This window comes from Athene cunicularia (assembly GCF_003259725.1).
Source record: "Athene cunicularia isolate RWA chromosome Z unlocalized genomic scaffold, athCun1 chrZ_part1, whole genome shotgun sequence".
Classification (NCBI taxonomy): Eukaryota; Metazoa; Chordata; class Aves; order Strigiformes; family Strigidae; genus Athene; species Athene cunicularia.
Window position 1 is genome coordinate 19,780,710 of NW_020799142.1, and position 23,837 is coordinate 19,804,546.

At 36.4% G+C, this 23,837-nt stretch overlaps 1 protein-coding gene across 1 annotated transcript in view; it reads left to right on the forward strand.

Annotated features, from left to right (window-relative positions):
• Nucleotides 1–23,837, forward strand: part of HCN1 (hyperpolarization activated cyclic nucleotide gated potassium channel 1) — a 181,965-nt gene that overhangs the window by 106,563 nt on the left and 51,565 nt on the right. Inside the window, exon 4 of the mRNA XM_026865803.1 lies at nt 5,027–5,245. Coding sequence (XP_026721604.1) covers nt 5,027–5,245 — 219 coding nt within the window. The remainder of the gene's footprint in view (nt 1–5,026; nt 5,246–23,837) is intronic.

Sequence of the window (23,837 nt, forward strand, 5' to 3'; positions counted from 1 at the left end):
TATAGCTTGGGAGACAGCTATGTGGCCCATGCCACACCAGGGGCATTTCTAATAGTATACCCATGTGAACCAAGTTCTAGAGCTTGGAAATGCTTTCTGATACTTTTAAAATTTATTAGGGTAGACATAAACCATCTATATCCTTTCAAGATTTGTATCCATCTTCCCTCCTTCAGATATAACTTACTTTCAGAAGAACCTAAAGGCAGTGGTGGGCATGAATGGATATGTGTGGATTGATTAATTACAAGGCAACCTCTTCGAGGTAGGAGCAGGCTACTTCCCCATTCCTAGTGCAGTTTTGAAAGGGAGAAACAAGAGTGTGAGCTCAAGATCCTTGTAAAAAAACATTTCACTTAATTTCTAAGTCAAATCTTTGCTTTGTGATTGTAAAACATGCCCTTGCAAATTGAGAGGACCGTTTTTGTGACATATGCAGTGACGTAAGTCAAAAATTTGGAAACCACTACTGGCTGTACAACAGTCTTCTTGTTAAGAGATTTCTGACTCATTTCGTATCTCAGTGCAAGGGTATGGCTGAGAGAAGATAAGCTGTGCCTGAGGGAATGACTACAATATAGGAGTGGAATTGGTTGTCTGATGAAAACAAAATTTCCTGGTGAAAACCTCCATAAATTCCAGTAAAACAGAAACCCTTTCTTAATCCGCTGAGAAAAATAATTTGCCTTTTATTGTTGTCCCATAGAAGGTGTCATGTGACCTTTCTGTGATTTAGTTCTCATGAGGTAAGAAGTTAATATTACAAAAAGATATATGTAGCTGATTAAATTCTGAGACGGAGGATAGGATCCTGTGGTGAAGGAAGAGGCTTGGAAACAAACATTTAAAAATCAGAAATGCCCTATGATTTATGTATCCTTCAGGATAATTGTAAGTGAATGTATACTTACAGAAATAATTGCAAATTATCAATGATCATTCCTTTCACAAATGTGAGGATTTCCTAATGTCATCAAGATAGATTATGGAATCAATCCTTGGATAAACAGCTTTTCTATTTCTCACAGTTACAGTCTTTAATAGTTTTTACAAATTAATGTAATTTCATTTAAAACATTTTGAACTGATTACTGCTAATCTGGAAACAGTGACCAACCCATTGTCAACTAAGAAATTAAATTCCCTTTTTTACTGCTTAGTGGGAGAATTTTTTTCAGCTCATAGAGGTTTGTGTTTTGTTTTTTATAAAATCTATACATTAAAACCAGATTATGACCATTTAGGGAAACATTTAACATGTATTTATATAAATACTAATATATTAAAATTACATTAAATAAAAGCTGACTATGTAAACACAGGACTCTATTTCATAGAACAGGCTTTTATTGACTATGGGGATATTATCTGTAAATGTGTTATTTAAAAATCTCCTTATTATGGAAAATGCTTCTTATTAAAAAAAAATCTCTAGGCTAGTAGCAGAATGGCCACTCCTCAGTTTTGTAAAGCAAAGAGCAGCATGTTGGAATGGGTTTGTGGAAAATTCCAACCCCTCACATTGAAACAGAGTTAGAGTTGCTCCTGCCAAACCCTGAAGTTATACAACAGAAGCAGGAAAAAAAAATAAAAAATAAAAAATCATATAGTAATATTGCTGGTAGTATACATGATTTATAGGATTTGACATTAGAACCAATGTTCTTTTTAAGTGGTTCATATATGGGGTAAATCATTGAGCAATACAAGTAACCGTACTGAAATTTATACCCTCCACAATGGTATTTGTTCAGCATCGTCTTAAAAAACCTCACAGAAACTAAAAAGACCACTGTTTGCAACTGGTTGTACAAGAACTGATGATTATGGAAAATAAACAAATAAAAAAGCATTGGCAAATATTTTCAGCAAGAAAATCCTCAGAAAAATCCAAGCCGAATTCAAATGTTTTGTCAGGCTTTTTCATCAGATCTTTTTCTCCTTCTGCTAAACCCTTTCCACCCGTCTGAGGACTGGCTGCTCAGGACCATTCATACACAAATGTCTGAAATGCACCTAGCCTGTAATGAGGTCTATTACAACCTACATAGTCATATCTAATGCTGCTTGTATAACAGAATGGCCCTTTGAGATGGCCATGACCTCCAGTCTGATTTCAGATGCAATCATGACTATTTGAAGTGTTGGATCCTACTTTGGCTTATATATAAAGGTAGATACGTGTTTAAATGTGCATTTGTTTACTTTGATCTACATTTTTACTCATTACCGCTCGCCTATTCCCTCATGGCACTACTTCTCAAGTAATATTTAATTTATTTTTAACTCATCCTGTTACATACTTAGTAGAAAGCCCTCCTTGTATTTTGTTTCTTCTTGCTTCTCCTCACTTCTGTTCTCTTATTCTCTCTTAAAAACAGTGGTATTTTACTTAAAACTATAATTCACAGATGTGGAAAGGATCTCAGTCAAGAAATAAAATCAGCCAGTGTTTGGATTAGCTCAAAGACTTTGATGTAAAAATCAAATTTTACTGAAAGAATTTTAACTGAGATTTATCACACCAAGGATATGCTAGAAAAGGTTTGTAGACAAGATCAAGATCAGTGTTTATTCTTATTTAATATTTATAATATTTATGCTAAAAATACAGTTTAGCAGTAAGATCCACTCTGTGGACCCCTGCAGGATTTGTGGTTTTGATCTTGCAACCTCTTGAATACTGTGGCTTTAATAATCATAGAATCACAGAATGTTTTAGGTTGGAAGGGTCCTTAAAGACCATCTAGTTCCAACCCCCCTGCCATGGGCAGGGACACCTTCCACTAGACCAGGTTGCTCAAAGCCCCGTCCAGCCTGGCCTTGAACACTTTCTTTAGGGAGAGGGCAGCCACAGCTTCTCTGGCAGTGTTTCACCACCGTCACAGGAAATAATTTCTTCCTTACATCTAATTTAAATCTACCCTCTTTCAGTTTAAAATCGTTACCTCTTGTCCTATCACTATATGCTCTTGTAAAAAGTCCCTCCCCATCTTTCCTGTAGCCCCTTTAAGTACTGGAAGGCCACTAGAACATCTCCCTGGAGCCTTCTTTTCTCCAGGCTGAGCAACCCCAACTCTCTCAGCCTGTCCTCATAAGGGAGGTGCTCCAGCCCCGTGATCATCTTCGTGGCCTTTGTTGCTACTTGTAGCCTTAAAAACAGACATTTTTTTTTCTAGCAAGCAGTTTATTGTTTTCCCCAATATAGTCTCTATAAACTGCAACTGCAAAAGAATGTGGTATGGGGTCTCTAACAATTCCCGTATTAATTATTTCAAGCCTGAAGGAAAGTCCTTCAAAATGGACCATGCCTTGATTGCTCAAAGTTACTTTCCTGTGAGACAGAAAACTTGTGTTAAAATATCTTCACTGACCCAGACAACAAGGAGTTTCAGTGCTCCAGCTGTGTATTTGAGTTCTGGAGATTTTTCAGGGAAGGTTCTTCAGTTCTTTAATTTTTTTGATGTTTTTTTAAAGCCCCAAAACAAGTGAAACTTATTTCCTCATTACTCAGTAAAACCCACCCAATTCCCAGCAGTCTAAGATATTTTTTTTTTCCAAGTACAGACATTGAAAACTTATTCCTTAGCAATACTTATAACACAAAATTTTCACTTGTGAAGACAGAAACAGCTCGCAAATCTCAAGAGCTTTAACTTAGAAAGTGAAACAAGCATAAATGCAGAGGAACCATTAATTTGTAAATTATTGTATTAGTGAATAAATAGTAACTTTGCCATCTACAATCCAAGAATTGTTAGCAGTTATTTTAGTTAATGGGGGTCTAGAAAAATCATTTTAATAAATGAAAACCACAAGAATAATTAGTTACCTTGGCATTTAAATGGCGAGAGAGCAAGCCTGATTCTGTTTGAGAAACAGGAGCATTTGAGCAAAGCTTGCATGGGTGGAAGAGAGAAATATATATTGATATTTCATATGTAAATTTTATATATAAATTATTTCTCATTTGAAGATTTATGTTAACGGGATTATTATTTTGGTCCTGTATATTAGATACTATACTGGATAACTGCCTGATGTTACTAATGTCATCCTAGTTCTTCCTTCTTCTTCATTTCTGATATTATTCTGAGTTCTTTGTGGTAAATACTGTGTTTTCTGTGTGCCTTCAAGCACAATTTGTTTTTCTGTTCTCATTTCATTACTTCAGCAAGGAAAAATAGAAAAATCTGACAAGGAGTTCCAGGGCTTTTTGGAATGTGTTAAAAGTGTCTGTTTTTCTCTGGGAACAGCCCCTTTGACTGTCTCTGTGTAAACCTAAAGGGGAGGATACTAACAACACCTGTGCAGTTTTAAAAGCTTGTGAGTGAGCTGTCAGGTCCTTCTAATCTCCCAGAGAGAATGGGAAGGTGTAGCTACATATCAGAAATGAGGGACCCAGGTATTTCTTCTGAGCTGTGTTTCAGCCTGTGGTTATGAGCATGTGTTTGCAATGACTGCAGAATAAACAGTTTCTTTTGAATTGAGATGTTTCTGGTATAAACACAATATTACAAGAAAAAAAATAGGATAAGCAGACATTACAACAAGTAACAAATTTTTTTTACTGCCCTTTAGAAGTGAAAGGGCAGATAAGATGCAATGTGGTTGTGTGTTAAAATGGACAACTCTGAAAAGAAAGAATTGTGGCCATAGGAATATGTTAGTGCATATTAAAACAAAATACTACCTTCTTGGTCTTGATAAACCTGCATGCTCAGGTCTTTCTAATCCATCTGCCATGGACTGTAAAATAAAATTGTCCTTTAGTTTCCTTTTAATTAGGTTAGCACCCACATTTAAGGGTATTTTATTTCATCTCACTGTGCTAAGTATTATCTGGCAGAATCTCTGATGCTTTATCTAACAATACATTCAGAAGGAATATCTCTTCTCATGCACAGAGGATACATTAACCGTCTGATTCTTCAGAGCCAGTAATCCATGATCCCACTCTACAGGTACAAATGTATTTTTCCTTTCATCTGCTTTCTGGCTCAGTCACTTGTCTCTTCTCTTGCAGAACGATTCCTGGGGAAAGCAATACTCATATGCACTCTTCAAAGCCATGAGCCATATGCTCTGCATTGGTTATGGAGCCCGCGCCCCTGTCAGCATGTCTGACCTCTGGATAACCATGTTGAGTATGATTGTGGGGGCAACTTGTTATGCCATGTTTGTTGGTCACGCCACTGCCCTCATTCAGTCTCTGGATTCCTCACGGCGACAATATCAAGAAAAGGTAACTCATTTTAATGTAACTCCTTAAGTTCTGAAATAGATTAAATGGGTGTTTTAACTGTAGAAAAGGCCAGTTCAGTTTACATGTGATCATCTAGTAGCATCTGAATCCTGTGGCAGATTTGGTTGAACACAAAGGAATTCAGAACACTCCATAAGCTCAACATCTTCCCACACAAACCCACTTTGCTTAGGAAGGGGACACTTCTGCGTGTCACTTGCATTAAATGAAATCTTGGATGTGACACTTGATTAAACTCTTCTGTGAAAACTCCACCCCTTGGTTCAAACTGTGCTTTGTACCCCTGTGCTGCACTCTGTAGATACTTGATCTAGGTAGCTTGAACAAGGGCCTTGAGGTCAGTAGTATGGGCATGTCTATACAATTTCCTGTCATTCCTTTGGATTGCAGTTTAGGATAACCTTGAACATGTGAAAAGCATGGCCCTTAAATGAGGACCAGACCAAATCAATTAGTTTTGTTTGGAACTACCTCAGAGAAGTCCTCAGAAGAGGTCTTAATTTGCTTTGTAATTGTATTGTTTACACATTAATCCATGACCTGTTAGGTCCTCTCCAAGGAGGCCAAAGTGTAGAAAACTAGAGTGTTTAGTGGAAGAGAGTTCTTTATAAGAAAAAGGTTCTTTGATTCCTTGGCGGTATGGTTGGAATTAAAAAGGCATGAATGGGTACAAGATGGGAGCTTTATGGAATGATTATGAATTAACACTGTCATTTTTGCAATAAAAGTCAAAGGCAAATGTGTGTGAAGCTATGAAACCAGGAGGTGAGAGTAGATATGGTGGCATAAGGAAGAAAAGATCAGAATAAACCTCAGCAAGGGACAATAAGAATGTGCAGAGTTATTGAGGTGCTTAAAAGAAGCCAAAATCAGTTATTATAGTAAATGGGGAACTGGAGAGGCCATGCCAGGAGAGAGGCCAGCTGAGCAAAGTAGTGAAACCAGAGAGTTCTCATCAGCAAATAAGAAACACAGCTTGAGCAATCGTATTTGGCATATGTCTATAAGAAAGTCCAGAAAGGCAAACTGGGCAGAAATTCCAGTGTGATGTAACACAAGCCTGGGAAGCATGGCAGAGAGTTAGTAGAGGAGAGGGTGACCCTGGCCTGAGTTTGCTAGGCAACAAAAAAGGAACAGTCAAAATAAAAAAAATCTGCTAAGAAGGATTGGAGTGTTTTCTTTCACGTAGGCAAAAAGGGAGTAAATGACAGTGTTTCGGAGAAAAAGAGTACATTCAATTTTGTTAAGCTTAAGTCGCAACAAGATCACAGGGTCAATGTATCAGAGACAGGGAGAGGTAAAGGATGAGCTATAAATCCAGTAACAGAAAAATTAGACAGTGACTGACACATGAATCTCATAGCTGTTTGAAACAGAAGTTAGCAAGCAAGAAAGCCCACACAGTGTTATCTTGAAACATAAGTGAGAATGAGAGGTTTAGAAGGAAAGGATGAGCGAGCATTAAAACCTCTAAATGTCTGAGGTCTGTCAGTGACCACGTGAAACACCCTAATCCATCTCAGTATAAAGTCACAGGGCTAATCCTGGTAGGTCATGTAACCCAAGCTTACTGGCTTGTTGAGTCTGTTCTGACAGCTGAAAGGGAAGAAATTTTATAAAAATGGGACACTTGTAGGGAGCTGTGGGGCTGAAACACCCTAACCATGGATATGAAGGCAGACATAGAGGAGGAAACTCTAAACCTAGTATAACTGCAGTTTCATTAGAGGTTAAGGTCAACATATATACACACATATAGATAGATGTATGAAATCAGCAGAAATGTCACCATCTATCTGAAACATCAACTTAATCACTATCCTCAGACCTTGCTGGCTGCAGCATAATATCACAGTGTTGAGCATCAGAAATATAGTGCATCTGTAAAGATATTAATAATATTTTACACTGTTGAGCAAAGGCAGTTTCATTTGCAGTTTTCATGTAAACTAAAACCTAGCAGCAGTCAAGTGGTATTGCATTTCTCATGTTTTCACAGAACAGCAAACAAAAGTTGTTTTTTTCTCTGCTTTGTATTGGCACACACTTTATGAAGTGTTAGTGTAGAAATGTCTGACATTTTTCAGCTTCTGCAGTTCTCAACATTTTCTTTTTTTTTTTTTTTCTTGTATGTTTCCTGACATCAGAGGCAAAAGCATAGCATGGTGTTAACAATCAGGAATGAGTCAAAGAAATGAAACAGAAATTGCATGTTTCTATGCTTTAGAAAAATTTTTCTTTTTCTGTCAGCCATTTATATGCCAACTATACTATGTCTAGAGCTAAAGGATGTGTTAAATACTTTTTTTCTACTGATTTCTGGGACTCTGAAGTCTTATGTATATTATCAGCTATAACAACTATAGTGACACGTGTGTATAGTTTTGCCCATTGCTTTATCATAGTTTAATCATATATTTTTAAATAAAACTTTGATTATAGCCTAAGAATTATGTCATTACTATATACTGCTAATGAATGTTGTATATTTTACTTTAGTCTGCAAACTAGATAAATGTTTATTTCAAAGACCAGTTTGCACTACTCATTTTGTCAGCATATTTTCTAAATTATTGGCGATAAAAATAGCTTTTATTTCACTTAAGTGAGATGAGAAAAAAGTAAATCAAATCTCCAACTACAGGTTTCAAAGTTTTAATATATATACTGCAATATCTATTTTTGCCCAGTGCATTCCTTCTTTATGTCCTGGAATTAAAAAAAATAGAAAAATTAAGAGACTTCTGATTTTTGGGGCCTTAAATGCTAGGATCAAACATCTTCTTTTAGTCTTACATATATAGGATTGTGTATTTCTTGGCTCCATTGTTTTCATTGTAAGAGTTACAGAAAATAATGTAATTAGCATGAATTGCTAAACAACATAGAATGATAGTAGAGATGAAGAAGGAGGTTGCTCTTTGATTCTTCTCTGATAACATCATGCCAAAATCTTATCTCCTTGGTTTTTTTACTTTTTTTTTTCTGCTAAAACTAAAATAATATTTCATAAATATGTCTGTGGAATGCAACTAATGGAAGAATTCTGGTCCTTCTCACGCTGAAAGCAGATAGAAGTTATGTATTTGCTAAAATCACCATGTCTTCCTCATTCAGATATCCCAAAGCTTAGTGTATGCAAAACTAGAACACACGTTAACTCAAAATGGAATAAACACAGGAAGGCAAGAGAGAGCTTTCATTTACCCAAATTCTTCAAACACTATCTAAGAGCATCAGCTAAGAATTTGACCTGTAGCAAGCATTGCATGCTGAGAGGAATCCAAGTATACTATGAAAGCAAATACTGCTCCACATCTTCACATGTATGGTCCAGAGACATAATTTATCAGAGGAGATTAACAGTGATTATAAACTGTCAAATGAAAAAGGTGGACAATAAAATCCCATACCAAGAAATGCTACAAAAAAGGATGCATTGGTACATTCTGGTCACTTTCAGGTTCTGGTCACTTTCAGGAAGTTCAGATGTTGTTCTGCTGAAGTGAGTTGAACTGTTTTCAGAGAAAAAATACCTATCAGATTGAATGCATACATCAGATCTTGGCATCAATGAGTGAAGGGCCAATACCTGACTAAGGAGAATGTCATGTCCAAGCCAGGTGTACTCAATTAATATTCTGTTTTCAGTAAGAAAGTCTGACAGATGATTCTACTTTATAAAGGGACTGGATAAATCAATCAATCAATGGCATCTTAGCGCTCTCCTTCCCGTCTTTGGTATAAATCAAAGATGAATACAGTAGTAAATAGAAGTAAAATTTTGAGTGATAACACCTTTGACATTTTCTGATATCTAGGAAGTCTCCACATCTCAAAGACGTTTCCCTTTGCAAAGGTAACATTTATTTGAAAAGACCAGAAATGCATATGCAGAACTTGTTAACAAAGTGTGAAACCAGCCAAGTGATCAGTCACTTGACAAGGAAGTGAAAATAATTAGTTAAATATTTCTTCCTTTAGATGTTGGCAGCTTTTAATGGAAAGATGTTCACATAATGCTGTGGATGTCATTGAATAATTTTAAGTGAAGACAGGTTAATATTTCCTCCATTCCAATCTGTTGTGGGAATAAAATATCCAGGAATAAAGTCACAACAAGCTAATAGAGGCAAGATTTGTAATGGCATACAGATTGTCTCATGGCATAAAGATTCTTAAATTGGTTTGATAAAATGAGTTATTAGATCCATTTTCACTGTGCTATCTTTTTGTGTATTTTGATTTTTTTCTCATTGTTAAGCAACTTGAACAACTGCACAAGGTTTCAAAAATAGAAAAACAGTCAAAGCACTTTTACCAATTGCAAGTAGTAAAGACGCATAAAACATATTTATTTCTACCATACACATATCATAGGAAATGGAAAAAAATGACATCTCCATATAGTGGACGCTGTCCCAGTCATGGGAAGATATGTTAAAACATTAAAGCTGTGAAAGAATTCAGGGCTGGACATCAACTTCAAATGTCCCAAAGGACATCCCCTTCTAAGTCTATAATCTGCTTTTATCTTATCCCTTAATTTGTGGTGTTTTAGCCCATCATCAGTTAAATCTGTCTAGTTCAAAGGGAGAAAATAACCTAAAGGTACTTTACTACAGAGAAAAAGCAATAGCTGCATATAAAGAGAAGTTAAAAGCAACTTACTAATTGGCATTGTGTATTTTTACATAGACAGCATTGGGATTTGAAGCACAGATTGCTTGTTCTTAATTTCTTATGCATCCAAATAAATGTTTACTAATTAATAACAGAGTTAGGGCACAGGAGGGTGGCTTTAGATTTTGCAGCACAGGGCCTTGCACCAGATTTTCAAGTCTACCCCTCACAGCCCCTCACAGATACAGTTTGGATATCTAAATTGTCCATGTATTCCGTGAGGAGACACTTGACATGCACTTGCAAGAGGCAGCAAGCCCTCAAGGGGCAGTTTTAGGACAGTAGTGGCTAAAGTTGTTTTCATTTTCCTTCCCTTCTATGAGGCTGTGGTATGTACTCGAGCACCTTGTGCAATGAGACATCTGAGGTCCTCCCTTTGAAAACCGCAAAGGGGGCCCACCAATTTGTGACTTTCTCTGAGCGCTTATTTTAGGGTGTGGTGGAGGGGCTCTGCCATAAGAGTGAATCAAGACTCATTCAACCAGTGATATCTCTTAAGTTTTGTAAGAGGAATAGGAGGCAGCTCTTTCATATTTTCCTAAGCTTCAAGCACTTTGTGGATAAACTGAAGATGGAACAAGGCAGATAGCAAGCTGTTGGCATGCTCATTAGTACTGCTCTGGTGCCTAGGAGACTCTTCTGGAAAATCCTAAATATCTGTAAGTATCAGATTCTTGCATAGTTCCACAGAAGTCTAGGAAATGGCAATTCTGGTCATGATGCAAATGCATAGGAAAGGAAAACCTATGGCTAACTCAGGACCTCATCTCTGTTTAACTAGGCTTGTACCAGCTTTTTGTTTATTTTTTATTAAACTAAATATAAATGTACATGTAAATATAAATATAATTTTTTGTCAGCTTGCCCTTGCTGGAGTCCAGATCAGACATGATGGAGTGACACACAGAGTTTCTGTTGTCTACATATTATATATATCATTCATAAAAATCTTTGAAAATCTACTTGTTCTGGCGTTTTTTTTTCTTAAACTGGATGGATGTTCAAAATTGCAGAACTTGAATTTTGGACACCAAGCTGAACTTGCAATACTGGAATTTTAGCATTTAATTCCTGGATTTTAGCAGCAAAGTTTCTCATGAAACACTGATTTCTAAGTTCAACAGCTGTTCATGGTGTTCACGTTTTTTTTTTTTAAATGGACCTCTTGCCTTTCTGATGCTGCTAGTGATTTTTCAAAAGCCTGAAAATAGTGTAACACAAAAATATTCTATGACTGGTCTCAACTCCTTCTCTTTACTTAACAATAGTCTGTTTTCACTTAGCATAATGTTAGCAATAGGTTATGCCATGTTCAGATTGCTGGAGAAAGTGAGCCACTTGGCAGATAAATCTTACCTTTTCTGTGCAGATGTGCTACATTATACATGTCATTCCAAAGGAATTACTTGATTTGGAGAATGAGGGATGGTCTACCTTAACCTGTACTTATATCTACTTGAAAAGTTTTTTAAAAAAAAAAAAAATCTTCTCACTGTCAGCCTGTAGTTTTGTAATTTTTTATAAAAATCTCACCGTCTTGCACAGATATATAGCCTATTTAGCTTTGCCACAGCACAGTATTTTAAATAGTAATCAACTTTTGAAGTGTGTTATGAATGATCAGGTACAAGTGTTGCTGAAGTTTTGTACAGCCTTGGACCTTCGTGATCGAGTATTGACTGTGCCAAAAGTATTACAGTCATCATAGCATTGTGAAGTAGAAAATTCATTATTCTCTAAATATTTAAGCATAGCTGAGAGTCACTGTCTGAGACAGTATCTGTAGATTGTTTCTGGTAGTTATAATTCTTGGGGGTTTTTATTTTTTTTGGAAGTCCAGGGTGTCTTATAGGTAGAAAAGGGTCTGTAAGTTGACTTTTGTAATATTTCTGAATCATTTTGTCATCTTATGCTGCTTTGGCAAACATCAGGTGGTAGGCTGCTGAATGGATATCTGTAGTATTGTCTTCCGTGAGCCTTACTGATCCTTGTAGAAAGTGCTGAGATTTCTTAGAATAAGGAAAGTTATTAAAATATATTTGATATAACTGAATTACAAAACATTCTGAAAGGGAAAAAACACATGGCTGTAGCTCAGAAAAAACTTTTCAGATACTCTGTTTCACAGGGTGCATACTGTTATTTAAAAGAACATGCATATAAATCACCATGTAGATATGTTAATTCTTTTATTTGCATGCATTCTTTTAGATATTTTGATTCATAGTTAAGACCATCGTGAGCTCAACCCTCTGACATATAAAAGAATATGTGAATACAGCCACAAGACCCATTGCAGACTGCACAGAGACTTACTTACTGAACATGAAAATATTTGTTGTGTCAGGATAGGGCCTCTACTGGCATCACTCGCTTTCTCTTTCTTTAAGCTCATCTTTATCAATTTGCACTTATTATAATTATCTGAACTTTCACTGCTCATTGTGATATTTAATTTGACCTTGATCTTCACAAGTTTTGAAATGGGAAAGGCCAACAGATACACTATTGCAACAAAAACTATTTCCTCTCTTCTCCTAATCAAAAATCACAAGTTACTCACCTTTAACAATACAATGATAACAAAATAAATGTGTTTCTTTCAAGTTGAACTGAGTAGTGCTCTCAGGGTAAGACTTCAGGAGTGGAACATAGATCAGAACATTCTCACTTGACTGGTCTCCTCTTTTGTCCTGCTGTTTCATTGATCTGTTTCAGCTTCTCGTTATGGTCAGTCTTGCTGGGGTAATTGGGCTGATTATTTTTGCCTTGCATCTCTAAAAAGAAGACTGGTTCCTCCCAGCAGCACGTACTGTGCAAGCCAAGTGCTATCCACCCGGCTGCATCGTACCTGTGCCAAACTGTAATAGACTCCCACTGCTTCTAAAATGACAGATGGGACTTACTTTGATTTATTGCTGTGTTGTGGGTAATTTACCTATAAAGTGTTCTGCTGTCTTGCATTATGGATTAGGTTTCTAACAGTTTTCCATATGAAATTGCAGAGCAAAGTCATTACAATTTCATCCATGTTCGTGATGACTATATAAAATCAGCTGTGAAGGCCTGAAGTTATACCAGAGCCAGATTTTACACACAATCTGCTTTCTTTTCACAGTAGTTACCATATGATTATACATTAAATAGATCTCTTTTTTTAAAAAAAAAAAAAAAGGAAACAACAAGCAACTAACTTTTGTTTTTCAAAGTCTCTGTTTGCATATAGCACAAACTACCTTCAGCGAGAGAAAACTCTGTGATTCACACTAGATAGATATAACTGGTAGGAATTATCCCAGTTACATTGTGCTTGTGTCCTGTATGCATTAAAAAATAGCACAGTATTATGAGTGAGAAAATAATCCTTGCTGTGCAGACTCTTTTTTTCTTTTGCCTTTAACAGAGGAAGGGAAAAAAGAAGGATTGATTGTTTTCATCTTGACTTTTAAATCATAATTGGCTCCCGACCTCACCCTGTTTCTTGAGGTTTGCATAACTGAAGCAAGTCTCCCCTGAATGAAAACATAACAATTTGTATAACTATAACATGCAATACAGATTTACAAAGACTTTGTAGTGCAGAGGATAGCAGTATGACTTAAACCTTTTCTCTGCTAAAGAAGGTTTTAAACAGTCCTTTGTATTCTAATGTATGCTAAATTGACAGTTTTGTCCAAGTGGTTAATAACCTTGAAAAATTTTTCTAAACACTATCTATTTTCTAAAAATATAATGAAAGCAGATATTTTCATTAAAATGCATGATGTTATAGGTTCACATTTGGAGTTTGGAGTTAGGAAGATGTCTTTTTCATATAAATATCTATACGATATCCTTCTAGACAAAATATTTGTTCATCAGCTGCCTTTTATTATGGGCAGTGCTGGATGTCTTGTATATATTCAGGCAGAGCTGGCCAAACAGATTTCTTCACTGCAGAATTTAAAGTAGGTGTAAAACAATTTTACAAAATTTTAAAGAAAAGACTGAGCAATTTTAAAATTAAAAGTGAAGGCAAGTCTTTTGGTGTTTCTTATTAGGCATTTGATAGGAGCTGGTAATCAGAGTTTAATAGAGTTAATTCCCCTAATTAAGATACATCCCTATCCTTTTTCCTTTTTCAACATTCTTTTTTTTTTTTGGCATAGGCCTTTCTTTTCCTCTGACTTTATAGAGAATAAAGCAAGCGAGTAAAGCAAGTAAGCAAGTGAGAGGAGCGGACAATCACCTGGCAGAAGAGTTTAGCTCTCTTTGTTGCTGCTTCACTCCTGCACAGCACCAGGAGTTTTTCAGCCCTTTGTTTGGACAGCTTCAGAAGATGGACATGGCCTTACCTCAACCAGGAGTACCACCAACACCAGAGGCAGCCTACAAGGCTAATGGAAAAGAAAATTAAGGGAGAGAGCCTCAAAAGATGACTGATCAGTGTAATAGAGGTAGTGGAAGGGCATCTGTGACCTTTTTCTATGGTATGCCTGCAAGGAAAAGAGCAGCTGGAAGTAGCAGGAGCTAAAAGATACATGAAGTGGGAGGTGGGGAGGGATGAAGAGAGGAAGGAAATGGGATTGCACCAGGGGGAGAGTCTCTCAGCTTGTTTTAGGGAAGAACTGTGATAGACATATCATCTTAAAATGAGTGATTTGTTGATGGCCCTTAAATTCATCTGCTGAGAAGAGCCTCCCACTGGGCAGTACATTATCTTGTCTGGAATAAATTCGGAAATGATTTGATGTGCCCTCTGACTTCTGGACAAAGGGATAGAGGTAAGCCTTTTATTTCCAACTGAATTTCCCCCACCGACTTTGAACATCAGTAGCCTCTATATAAGTGGACAGTGCAAATAAAATAACAGAAGAGACCCAAAGTGAGAAAAATCAGTGGTAGTAATTACCTGGACACCATCTCACATCACCGGATCAGCCAGTCGTGAGGTTTTGGGTTGCATGGGCAGAGGCAAGATAGTAGCTGATAATCCCTGCTCCATCAGGTGTACCTGTAAGGCAGACAACAGTATTTACTGTTCAAACAACTTTTCTAGAAAAAATCTGAAAGGAAGTAAATGAACTACTATAAAAAGGGGAAAAGATGTTTAAAACTTTAATGGATTCTATTGGGGCATTGATTTTAAAGCAAAAATATAAAAATAAGTGAGCAACTCTGACCAAAAAGCAATGGCACAATAAAACCACTAGTACATATAACTCAGTATATGAAAATATAACACTTTATTGCTGAAAGATTATGTTTTAAATTTCTGTTTGCAAAATATTTAAGAAACTGACTCATCATCTGTAAGAGTTCATCATTTGGGGAAGATCGAAAAGAACTGTGTAACCTTGCTGAACAGTGCCCAACCCATAAATTATTTGGGACAGATATAAACCTTAACTCTCCCTTGTTTTTTGCCTCAGCTTTATTTTCTTGCATAGTTTCTCAGTCTACCAATCTTCTTTCTAGTCCCTGTGCATTTGTCCAAGGCAATTTCTGCATCTGTCAAAGAACATTTGTCCTCTTTATCCTCAAAGCCTTCCACAGAAACTGGCTGCTATGTGGCATTTAGAGAAGATAGGACCTTCATCTAAACTTTCTACCAGTCTTGCCATGTCAGGAAAAGAAAGCTTTCGTTTTCTGAAGGATGCTGTGCCACTTAGGCCATCGAAGTGAGAACTTGCTGAGGGAGGCTGCAGTGATGTATTTACATAGAAAAATATGACAAAGCAAGAAAAGGGGGAAAAAAGTGAATAATGAAAGCATTGTACTGTGGCATATCCATTAATATTAGGTGTATGCCCCATTGCGTGTAACATTTAAATTGGAAGTACAGTTATGAACAGAATAGGCAACAATCCTGTGGCAGGCTGAGAAAATGAGCTGTCTCTATCTGCAGCAGCTGAGAGCAGTTCCTCAGTGCCTGTGGCCTGGGTTTCTGTCACACCAGGGCTAAAGGTGCAAAATTGCTCAAAACAGAGTTTAACTATGTAATTTACATTGTATGCAGCTTCTAACATACTTCCCCTGGGTGGCAGAGAGGGCTTCTGTGGTGGCCATCAATTTGAGAAAATCTCAGTAATGGATGTGAAAAACAGAAGGAAATGCCATCTTATACTTGAAATAGCTACTGTTTTATCCCCTAAAATCATTAGATTACCACAGGTAATCATTGTATATAGCGAGCTTCTTACATAACACTGAAGTTTTAGCTGTTTACTATTTAGTATTCTGTTTCTGTAGTCCTCAGGAATTAGCATTGTAGAGCCCATATGCCATATTTGATTATGGCTACTCAAAATGATATTTCACTGTCTATGCAGCTTTAAAATACATTGATTGGTTGTGAAGACATTCATATCTCTGGCTCTGTTTTCACATTCAGTTGAGAAATAAAATATATATGAAATACCTTTCCTTGACCTAGCAGCTCGTTACCTGTGTTTTTCAGACAGCTTGTGTGTTGCTTTCTCTATAGCGGATGCACTACTGTTCTGGGAAAGTTTCCCTATAATTTCATGACCATCGCACTAAAATTCATGGTCTAAATGACATGTCTCTTGAAGACTTCAAAGGGGTCTGGTGATCTTTTATTTACCTATTGCATGTCTATAAAAATGAGCCCCTCACAAAACAAACAAAAATTCTTTTAACCAGAACAACTTTGCATTGCCCACCTGAATGACCCTTCTCGGCAGGGCTGCACAGGTGCCAGGTTGACTTCACCACGGATCCTGCACTGCAGTGTTTCAGTAAGATGCCATTGTCAGTGCTGATAGTGACGTTTAGAGTACTAGTTCAGAATAAAAGTGGATTTAGATTATCAGTTGCCCATGTGAAACAGTAGCTATTGGAGGCTGTCATAATCACAGCCAGTGGTACTACAGTGCAAATTTCTTCTCTTGCAATGGAATCAAAGACTGCTTTATTCCACTCTAAAACTAAGTTTTGCTAAAATTTCAGATGCTGAGCAGAGTGCTCCTAAAAGTACTGAACATGGGAAGAAATATATACGTATTTTATAAATGTGATTTCTGTTAAGTCAAAGATAATGTAAGTAATCCTTAGGTCTTTTTATTTTACAACTGTTTGTAGAATTTTTTAAGAACTCTTTGCTAGCCTTTCTCCACTTTAGCATTTTTTCTAGCATCTTACAGATGATTTGCCCATGTCTCCAAAGCTCCTTATATTTCTCCTTCTTGTTATGGAAGAAGGAATTAAAGAAACTAAAAGCATTATTTGTCTGAAGTTCCATTATTTCTCTTTAGCAATTACTGCTGTGTGACTTTACCTTTCGTTAAACTGAGCTGTATTGAAAAAAACACTTGCCCTGAGTGTTTCTGCAGAGATGATGAGCATAGAAGTACAATATCATCTTGTTTGAGAGTTAAATCTCCACAGAGATGTGGGAAGTAATCCACTATTACTCAGAACTTTTCATCTATTTAAAAAAAAAACCCAAGACTTACTTTTTATGTGAGATTTGATGCATTTGGATGATTGAATCGTTGATGCATTGAACTGTTTCTTCACAACCAGAAATATCACAAGGATTGTTAGTCTATTTGTTTGAAGAAAGCTATAAATTGACATAAAATATGTTCCTTACAGAATGTTCTCCACTGGCTTTTCTATCCCTGATAGGGTCTCTATCTCTCTTATTTCTCATTTTTATTCTAGTTAAAGAATTATCTTTAACTCTTACTAATATTTAGTAAGTTTTTTTCTGTACCTAGTGAATAGTTCCATAATTCTGGAATACAAGAGGATATATCTTGTCACTCACAGGCATTCCTCTGGAACTGTCAGGTCTATAATGATGCTTTTCAAGGGAGTACAAAAGGTTGCTTAGAGTATTACTTTACTGCCATGGCTGCCATTTGTCAGAGAAGCTTCCAGGTACCATAAGGATGTCTCTGAAGTGTTTATAGTCGAAGAATAGATAAAGACAAGGTAAGGAGAGAAAGAAGATAAAATTACAGATATTTTGTAAGAATTCATGAAACATAATGGCTAGGGACATGAAGAAGAGGAACAGTTTGTCAGATTGTTGCAGTTGTTGGTGCAGAAAGCTCAGAATAGAGAATATTGTGTGTTAACCTCGGTGATTCAGGTGAAGCCATAGACTAACAGTCTGACAAACAATTCTAGATTATCTAAAAGATAAACTCCAAGTCTCCTTTATAAGTGGAAGAGCTCTTTCCATCATGCAGTAACAAGCTGTATACTCAAATAAAATATACAAGAAAGTTTCAGACTGTTAAACAATAGATCATAAAGTAATAATAGTATTAATGAGGTTACCTGCTCAGAGCAGAGGTGTTCTGGTCTCCTCTAAGCTCCTGTCGTTCTTAAAACCTTCTTAGTACTGCAGCTGTCTCCCACTGACTCAGGTGTTTACATGTGAAATGCCTGCAAGCAGGTGAATTAATCGTGGCCAGTGGCCCTGTCCAGATTTTTCTTTCCCACAAATAGCATATGCATGAGATGAGTCTTTGTCAGTGTTTACCACCACCTTGATTCTGTGTAAGTGATCATAATTTATTGGAAAAGCAAGATGAAATGTGATCATCTGCACTGCTATATCTATCCTTATGAACCTTGATATGTGTGTATTAGGCAAAGCACAAAAGACACAGAGATGCTCAGCCTAGAATAACCATTTCCTCATTAGGACACTGCTATGACATGAGGGAAAGCCAGTTTCAGGTCTCTGATCAGAGGTCAAGAAAAGCAATACATTCACTAACTGAGCAACTAGACCGTCTTCGTTTACTGAAGAGTCTCTTGTCTCTCCCTTTAGCTTTGGACAGACCTTCCTATGCATGATAAATTTGCTGTCATGTAAGACTCATTGAAATGGATCCACTTAAAAAACAAGTTATCTTTGATGAATTGGCACTTTCCCCTAATTAATTAAAAAAGATCTGTCAAACCATAACTAGGTCTTATCAGAGCCAGAATTTCCAGGATCAGGAGCTGTATTGTGCCAGTGTTTCTGTCTTGCTTGTGCTGGTGCTGCTAGTAGCATAGCTGTTGGCACAACACCAAGAAGATGAAATAATTACAGTGCTAGTAAAACTTTTTTATTATTATTATTATTATTATTTTCATTACAGTTTTTAAATAGGTATAAAATGACATAATTTCAATCTAATGATACCTTGTTCTGTATTACTTTTCTAAACTACTACTTCAAATTGCTTCTTGAAATATGTGGATTTCCTGTGTGCAAGATGCTAAGAACTAAGCATACCCTTTTAGCTAAAGGCATTGTAGCATATGCCAAACTTAGCATTAGGCAATGTTTCTGTATTGCAGGATCAATAGGTCAAGGTGAAGCTTGTAACACAGAAACCACTGCTTCTGATAGGCAGACCCAACATGAATCTCTAAAAAAATTTAATTCAAATTAAAATAGGTGACTGACACTTGTCAGCCTGTGTTTAGAGTCAGCATCAAAAGTTACTGGAGTGTGCATTCAGTGGCTAGGAACAGATGTCCCCATCACAGGTCCTTGAGCTGCACAAACTGCTGCTCATGCCTAGAACTGAACTGAAGGAGTGACCAAGCAGAAACATGCAGATTTCCCTCACCCCCCACTTCTTCCAGAGTTCATATGGGGACTAACACTACTCCTGCCTCCTCTCCCTCCATGCTGGGCACTTCTTTCAATGTATATTCTTTTTTATTGGCGCAGGCAAATTGAAAAGAAAAAAGTGGAATCCAGAGAATTCAAAAGATAAGGAAAATTGTACAAGATGACTGGATAGGTATTCAATTTCACTTCAAAACTGGCAACTGTAAGGAGACCATTACAGCATATCTAATATTTTTAAATAAGCTGTCATCTGTACAGTATTTTTCTCATTAAAAAAAAGAAGTTCATCCTGCCTTAGACTCGATACAGTTTCACCTATAGTAGCATGGAGGAGAGATGCTTTTCTTTTCATGCCTTGGGGCTTTGATAGTTGTTTCATTAAATCAGACTTCTGTCATTGCCTCTGTGAAGAGAGGAACTGAGCCTGGATTTCATGCTCCTTCCCTTCCCTCCCCTTTTAAAAAACAATAAAATCAAATTTGCACAAGATAAAGAACTAAGAAAACAAATCCTATTCAGAAAATTCCCTATAACTTAATTCATTTCTCAATTAGAGTAATTGAAAAGAACAATAATAAGAGATTGTATATTTTGTGGCAATTGAAAGGAAATGTTTAATTACTGTGTGTAAGTAAAATGACGGTTTAAAGCATTCTTGCAAGCAGCAGTACTCTTTGGGGGGTAATTAGTGAAAAATAGATGGTAAACAGATGATAGCTTTTGGGCTAAACAAATCACTTCAGTTCCATCTCATGATGAAGAACTATAAAAGTGAACCTATCATACCATTCAGTATGAAACTTACTTTTTGTTTTAATCTATGGTTGATTATAAACTGGGTTTTTTTCTTTCTGTGAAAATACCTGTGTTTTAAGCAGAGTAAGAATGAAGAAGGCAGATTATAGAAATATTTCAGGATTCATAGCAAATTCAGCCATTCAGCAACTATGGGATATGAGGGATATGAGCTTATTACTTTGCTGCTACTAAAATAAGATAACCAAATGGTTGATTTCAGCAGATTCACTGTTATCTGTCTTTTCTGAGCACAAGCAGGTATCTGGTTATTTGAGAACCATCTGTGATTACTCATTTTTGGTATACATGGTTATCATCACAGGTAATTATCCTATGAGTAAATGTTAAGGTTAGTGCTAACTTCAAGTTTGACCAAATATTCAGTTAGAGATTGCCCTTTGGTGCCTTGGCAGTCAGATCAAAATTTCAGCTGGTCATGAAATAACATGCCATTGTTGGCCAGAGGACTATACATAAATAAGAGGTGTTTGTGAAAGGGAACTCGTTCCTTTTTCCATTGTGGTTGGGGGAACACATACAAGGGAGGGACAGGGATTTGAGTCTTGTCCCCATTTGAAACATGGAGATATTTCAACATGCTAAATCTTTCTTTCTTTTCCTAATAACCCCAGTCAAAGCTAGGATGAAAAGGATTTTAAAAGGATGAACTGTACAAACACCAGACATATAGGAACACTTGCAAGGGGCACAGCAGTGTTTCTTGATTCCTGATTGGATTTCCAGTGTAGGAGAAATTCTTCTTTGTCCAAGCACGTGGAAACTGGCTGCAGCTCTCTAGTGAATATGAAGCAGGAGCCTAAAGAGATTATTTTTAATATTAGAACAGAATCATTGAGTCCACTCCTATGCAGATGAAAAAACTGTTGACATGGAAGAGAATGAGCACCACAAATAGCAAATACATAGTAGCAGCTAATGAAGATAATATTTTTAGATGTTGGGTTAGACTGAATAGAAGTTGAGTTTAAACACTTTAGGAATAATTATCCAGAATTCTTTATAGCTTGGGAAGATGTTTTTTGACCTCCCTCTATTTTCTGTCCTCCAGTAACCTAAAAACTGTTCAGGTCCTCAGCCAAGAGCAGCAGGTAAAAGCTCAGACATATGCTGTGTTTGCATAACATGAGGGCTTCACAGTACTGAGGAATACACATTATGAGGAAGGATTTCCTTACTGTCGAAGAGAGCTCATCAGTGATCATGTTCTCCACTCTATTCTAGCTGCCACGCTAGAGGCACCAGCACCAATCATATCAGTCAGTGTTGGGTTAATGGTTGGACTGGATGATCTTCAAGGTCTTTTACAACCTAGATGATTCTGTAATTCTGTGATTCTGTAATACAGCGTAGCAGACTCACTATATTACTGTTTGGTTCTGTAACTGTGAATCTAAACACACAAACAGTTGGTGAATGGATTGTATGACTGACAATGACTGCATAGAAGAGATAGTAACTTTGGGGACCTTTTATCACCCAGCTGACACATTCATTAAATAGCACTGTTTGCAGTCTGAGAGGGAAAAGATGCATGTATCGACATGTCCTGCCCTGACTTCCACAGTCAAACAATGGCTGGTTCAAAAGTAGGGCTTCCCTATCCTTTTTGAGCAGGAATACTGGTTTTACCTCATTTACACCACTGTGTGTCAGGAGCAATGCTTACAACTGGCGACCGGTTGAGTTACAGAAGAGAAAAATAGCAGGTTCTTGGAATAAATGTGACAAGAGAAAATTGGATCTAAAGTCTGTTAAATAGCCATTAATAAATATAAGCTATACAATTCTTCTAATTCCTTTCTCATTAATCTGTAATTTAGTGTCTTTTATTATTATTTTAACATAGAACCCACTTGTGAAGCTAGACAGGAAATTCTTGAAAAAGGAAAAAAATTGTAGCCCACTGTCTATGTTATTCACATTCTTCCCAGGAGAATCAAACCTCGGGGATTTTTTTCAGACATTATTTTTATTTATACAGGTTAGATTATTCATTCAGCAAGCAGAAGCAGTATCATGTGATATTTAGACATACAAACTGTGCAGCTCAGCTAGTGAGATGGAACCATTGAATACTGGGGTACGACATAATTTTGAAAGCTTGTAAACAATCAATTACAGAATTTCTCAAATGATTGAGTGAAATAAATAAATTAATATGTGATTTCCTATTAGAGGGCGATAGATATCATAAAAGGGGGAAATTTGACATATGAAATAACAAATTTTTGAGGGGGGGAACACAACATGTAATTTGTACATACCATTTTAATAGTATCGCATAATAGAATATATGGAATTTATTGAAAAAGTTTGTAAAGTGTTTTATCAAAGTGGCTGCTTTAAAATACACTGTGTTTTCATTCAAAATAGCACCTTTAAATGGAAGTTATGTATTTTCCTTATGTTGTCATTCCACAGAATTTTGTAGATCTTATCATTTTAATCTTAAAAAGTATATTTTGCATAAAGATTGTTTTTAAAAGGTGGTGTTTCTCATTTTTCATAAGGAGAGAAACTATTCCCTTTTACATTCTTTCAGTACTCATTCATTGCACATGAAGTTATCCTTCAGCTGCAGAATGAAATCTCAACAGATGAAATATACATATATTGCTTAAAAATTAAGTGCTTTTGAATTTTTCGTCAGATGAAACTTCAATTTGCATTTTTTAAATTCCTTCATCAATGGACTTTGAGTGATAAGTTGACATTCAGTTGAATACCAAATTTAAGCATAGTAGACATTACAGATATTTCTGTGAACTGTAAACCAGAATGTTATTTTGATATGTTTAATTTTTAAGTGGGAATTGAAGTTTCTTGAATATTTAAGTTTGTGTAATTCTGTGATTATTTACTTCTAAGTTCATTTATGCATTTTAATAATTTTGAGAAAGAGGCAATAAAACCTCTCAATTAATATGGCATAGCCTCTCCCCAGCTGTGATTCTTTGCAAATGTGTGATCATTGTTCATTTCTGTCCCTGTCCATACAGCTCTCAGTATCTCCAGAGCTATGAATTAGCATTGCTTGAGGGGTAGGTGGGTATTTTTCATAAGAAACACACTTTCCACAAAACAGTTTTCTAATTAAATCATTAACCTTTCCACACTCCCAAGAAAATGATAGCCATTTTCCATTAAAAACAAACAAGCAAACACACTAAATCATCAAACTGCATAATTTTTTTTTTAGCTTAACACATTTTACATTTTGTTTTGGATAGGTTAACTGCACTTTCTTAATATTAAACTGTATTTGCTTAAACAACCATTGCAAATGCCATCCCTCCTGTTCTGTATCTCAAGATCCGTGTTGAATATCCCATCATTTCTCGAAAGGTTGTCTTCTTTCTGGTACCTCCTGTAGAGAAGTGAGGAGCCTAGAACTCCATGAGTAAGCAAAATGTCAAACTGAGACAACACTGTTTAGATGCTTTGAAACAATTCCCTCTCTGCCCTCCCCTCCCCCCCCCC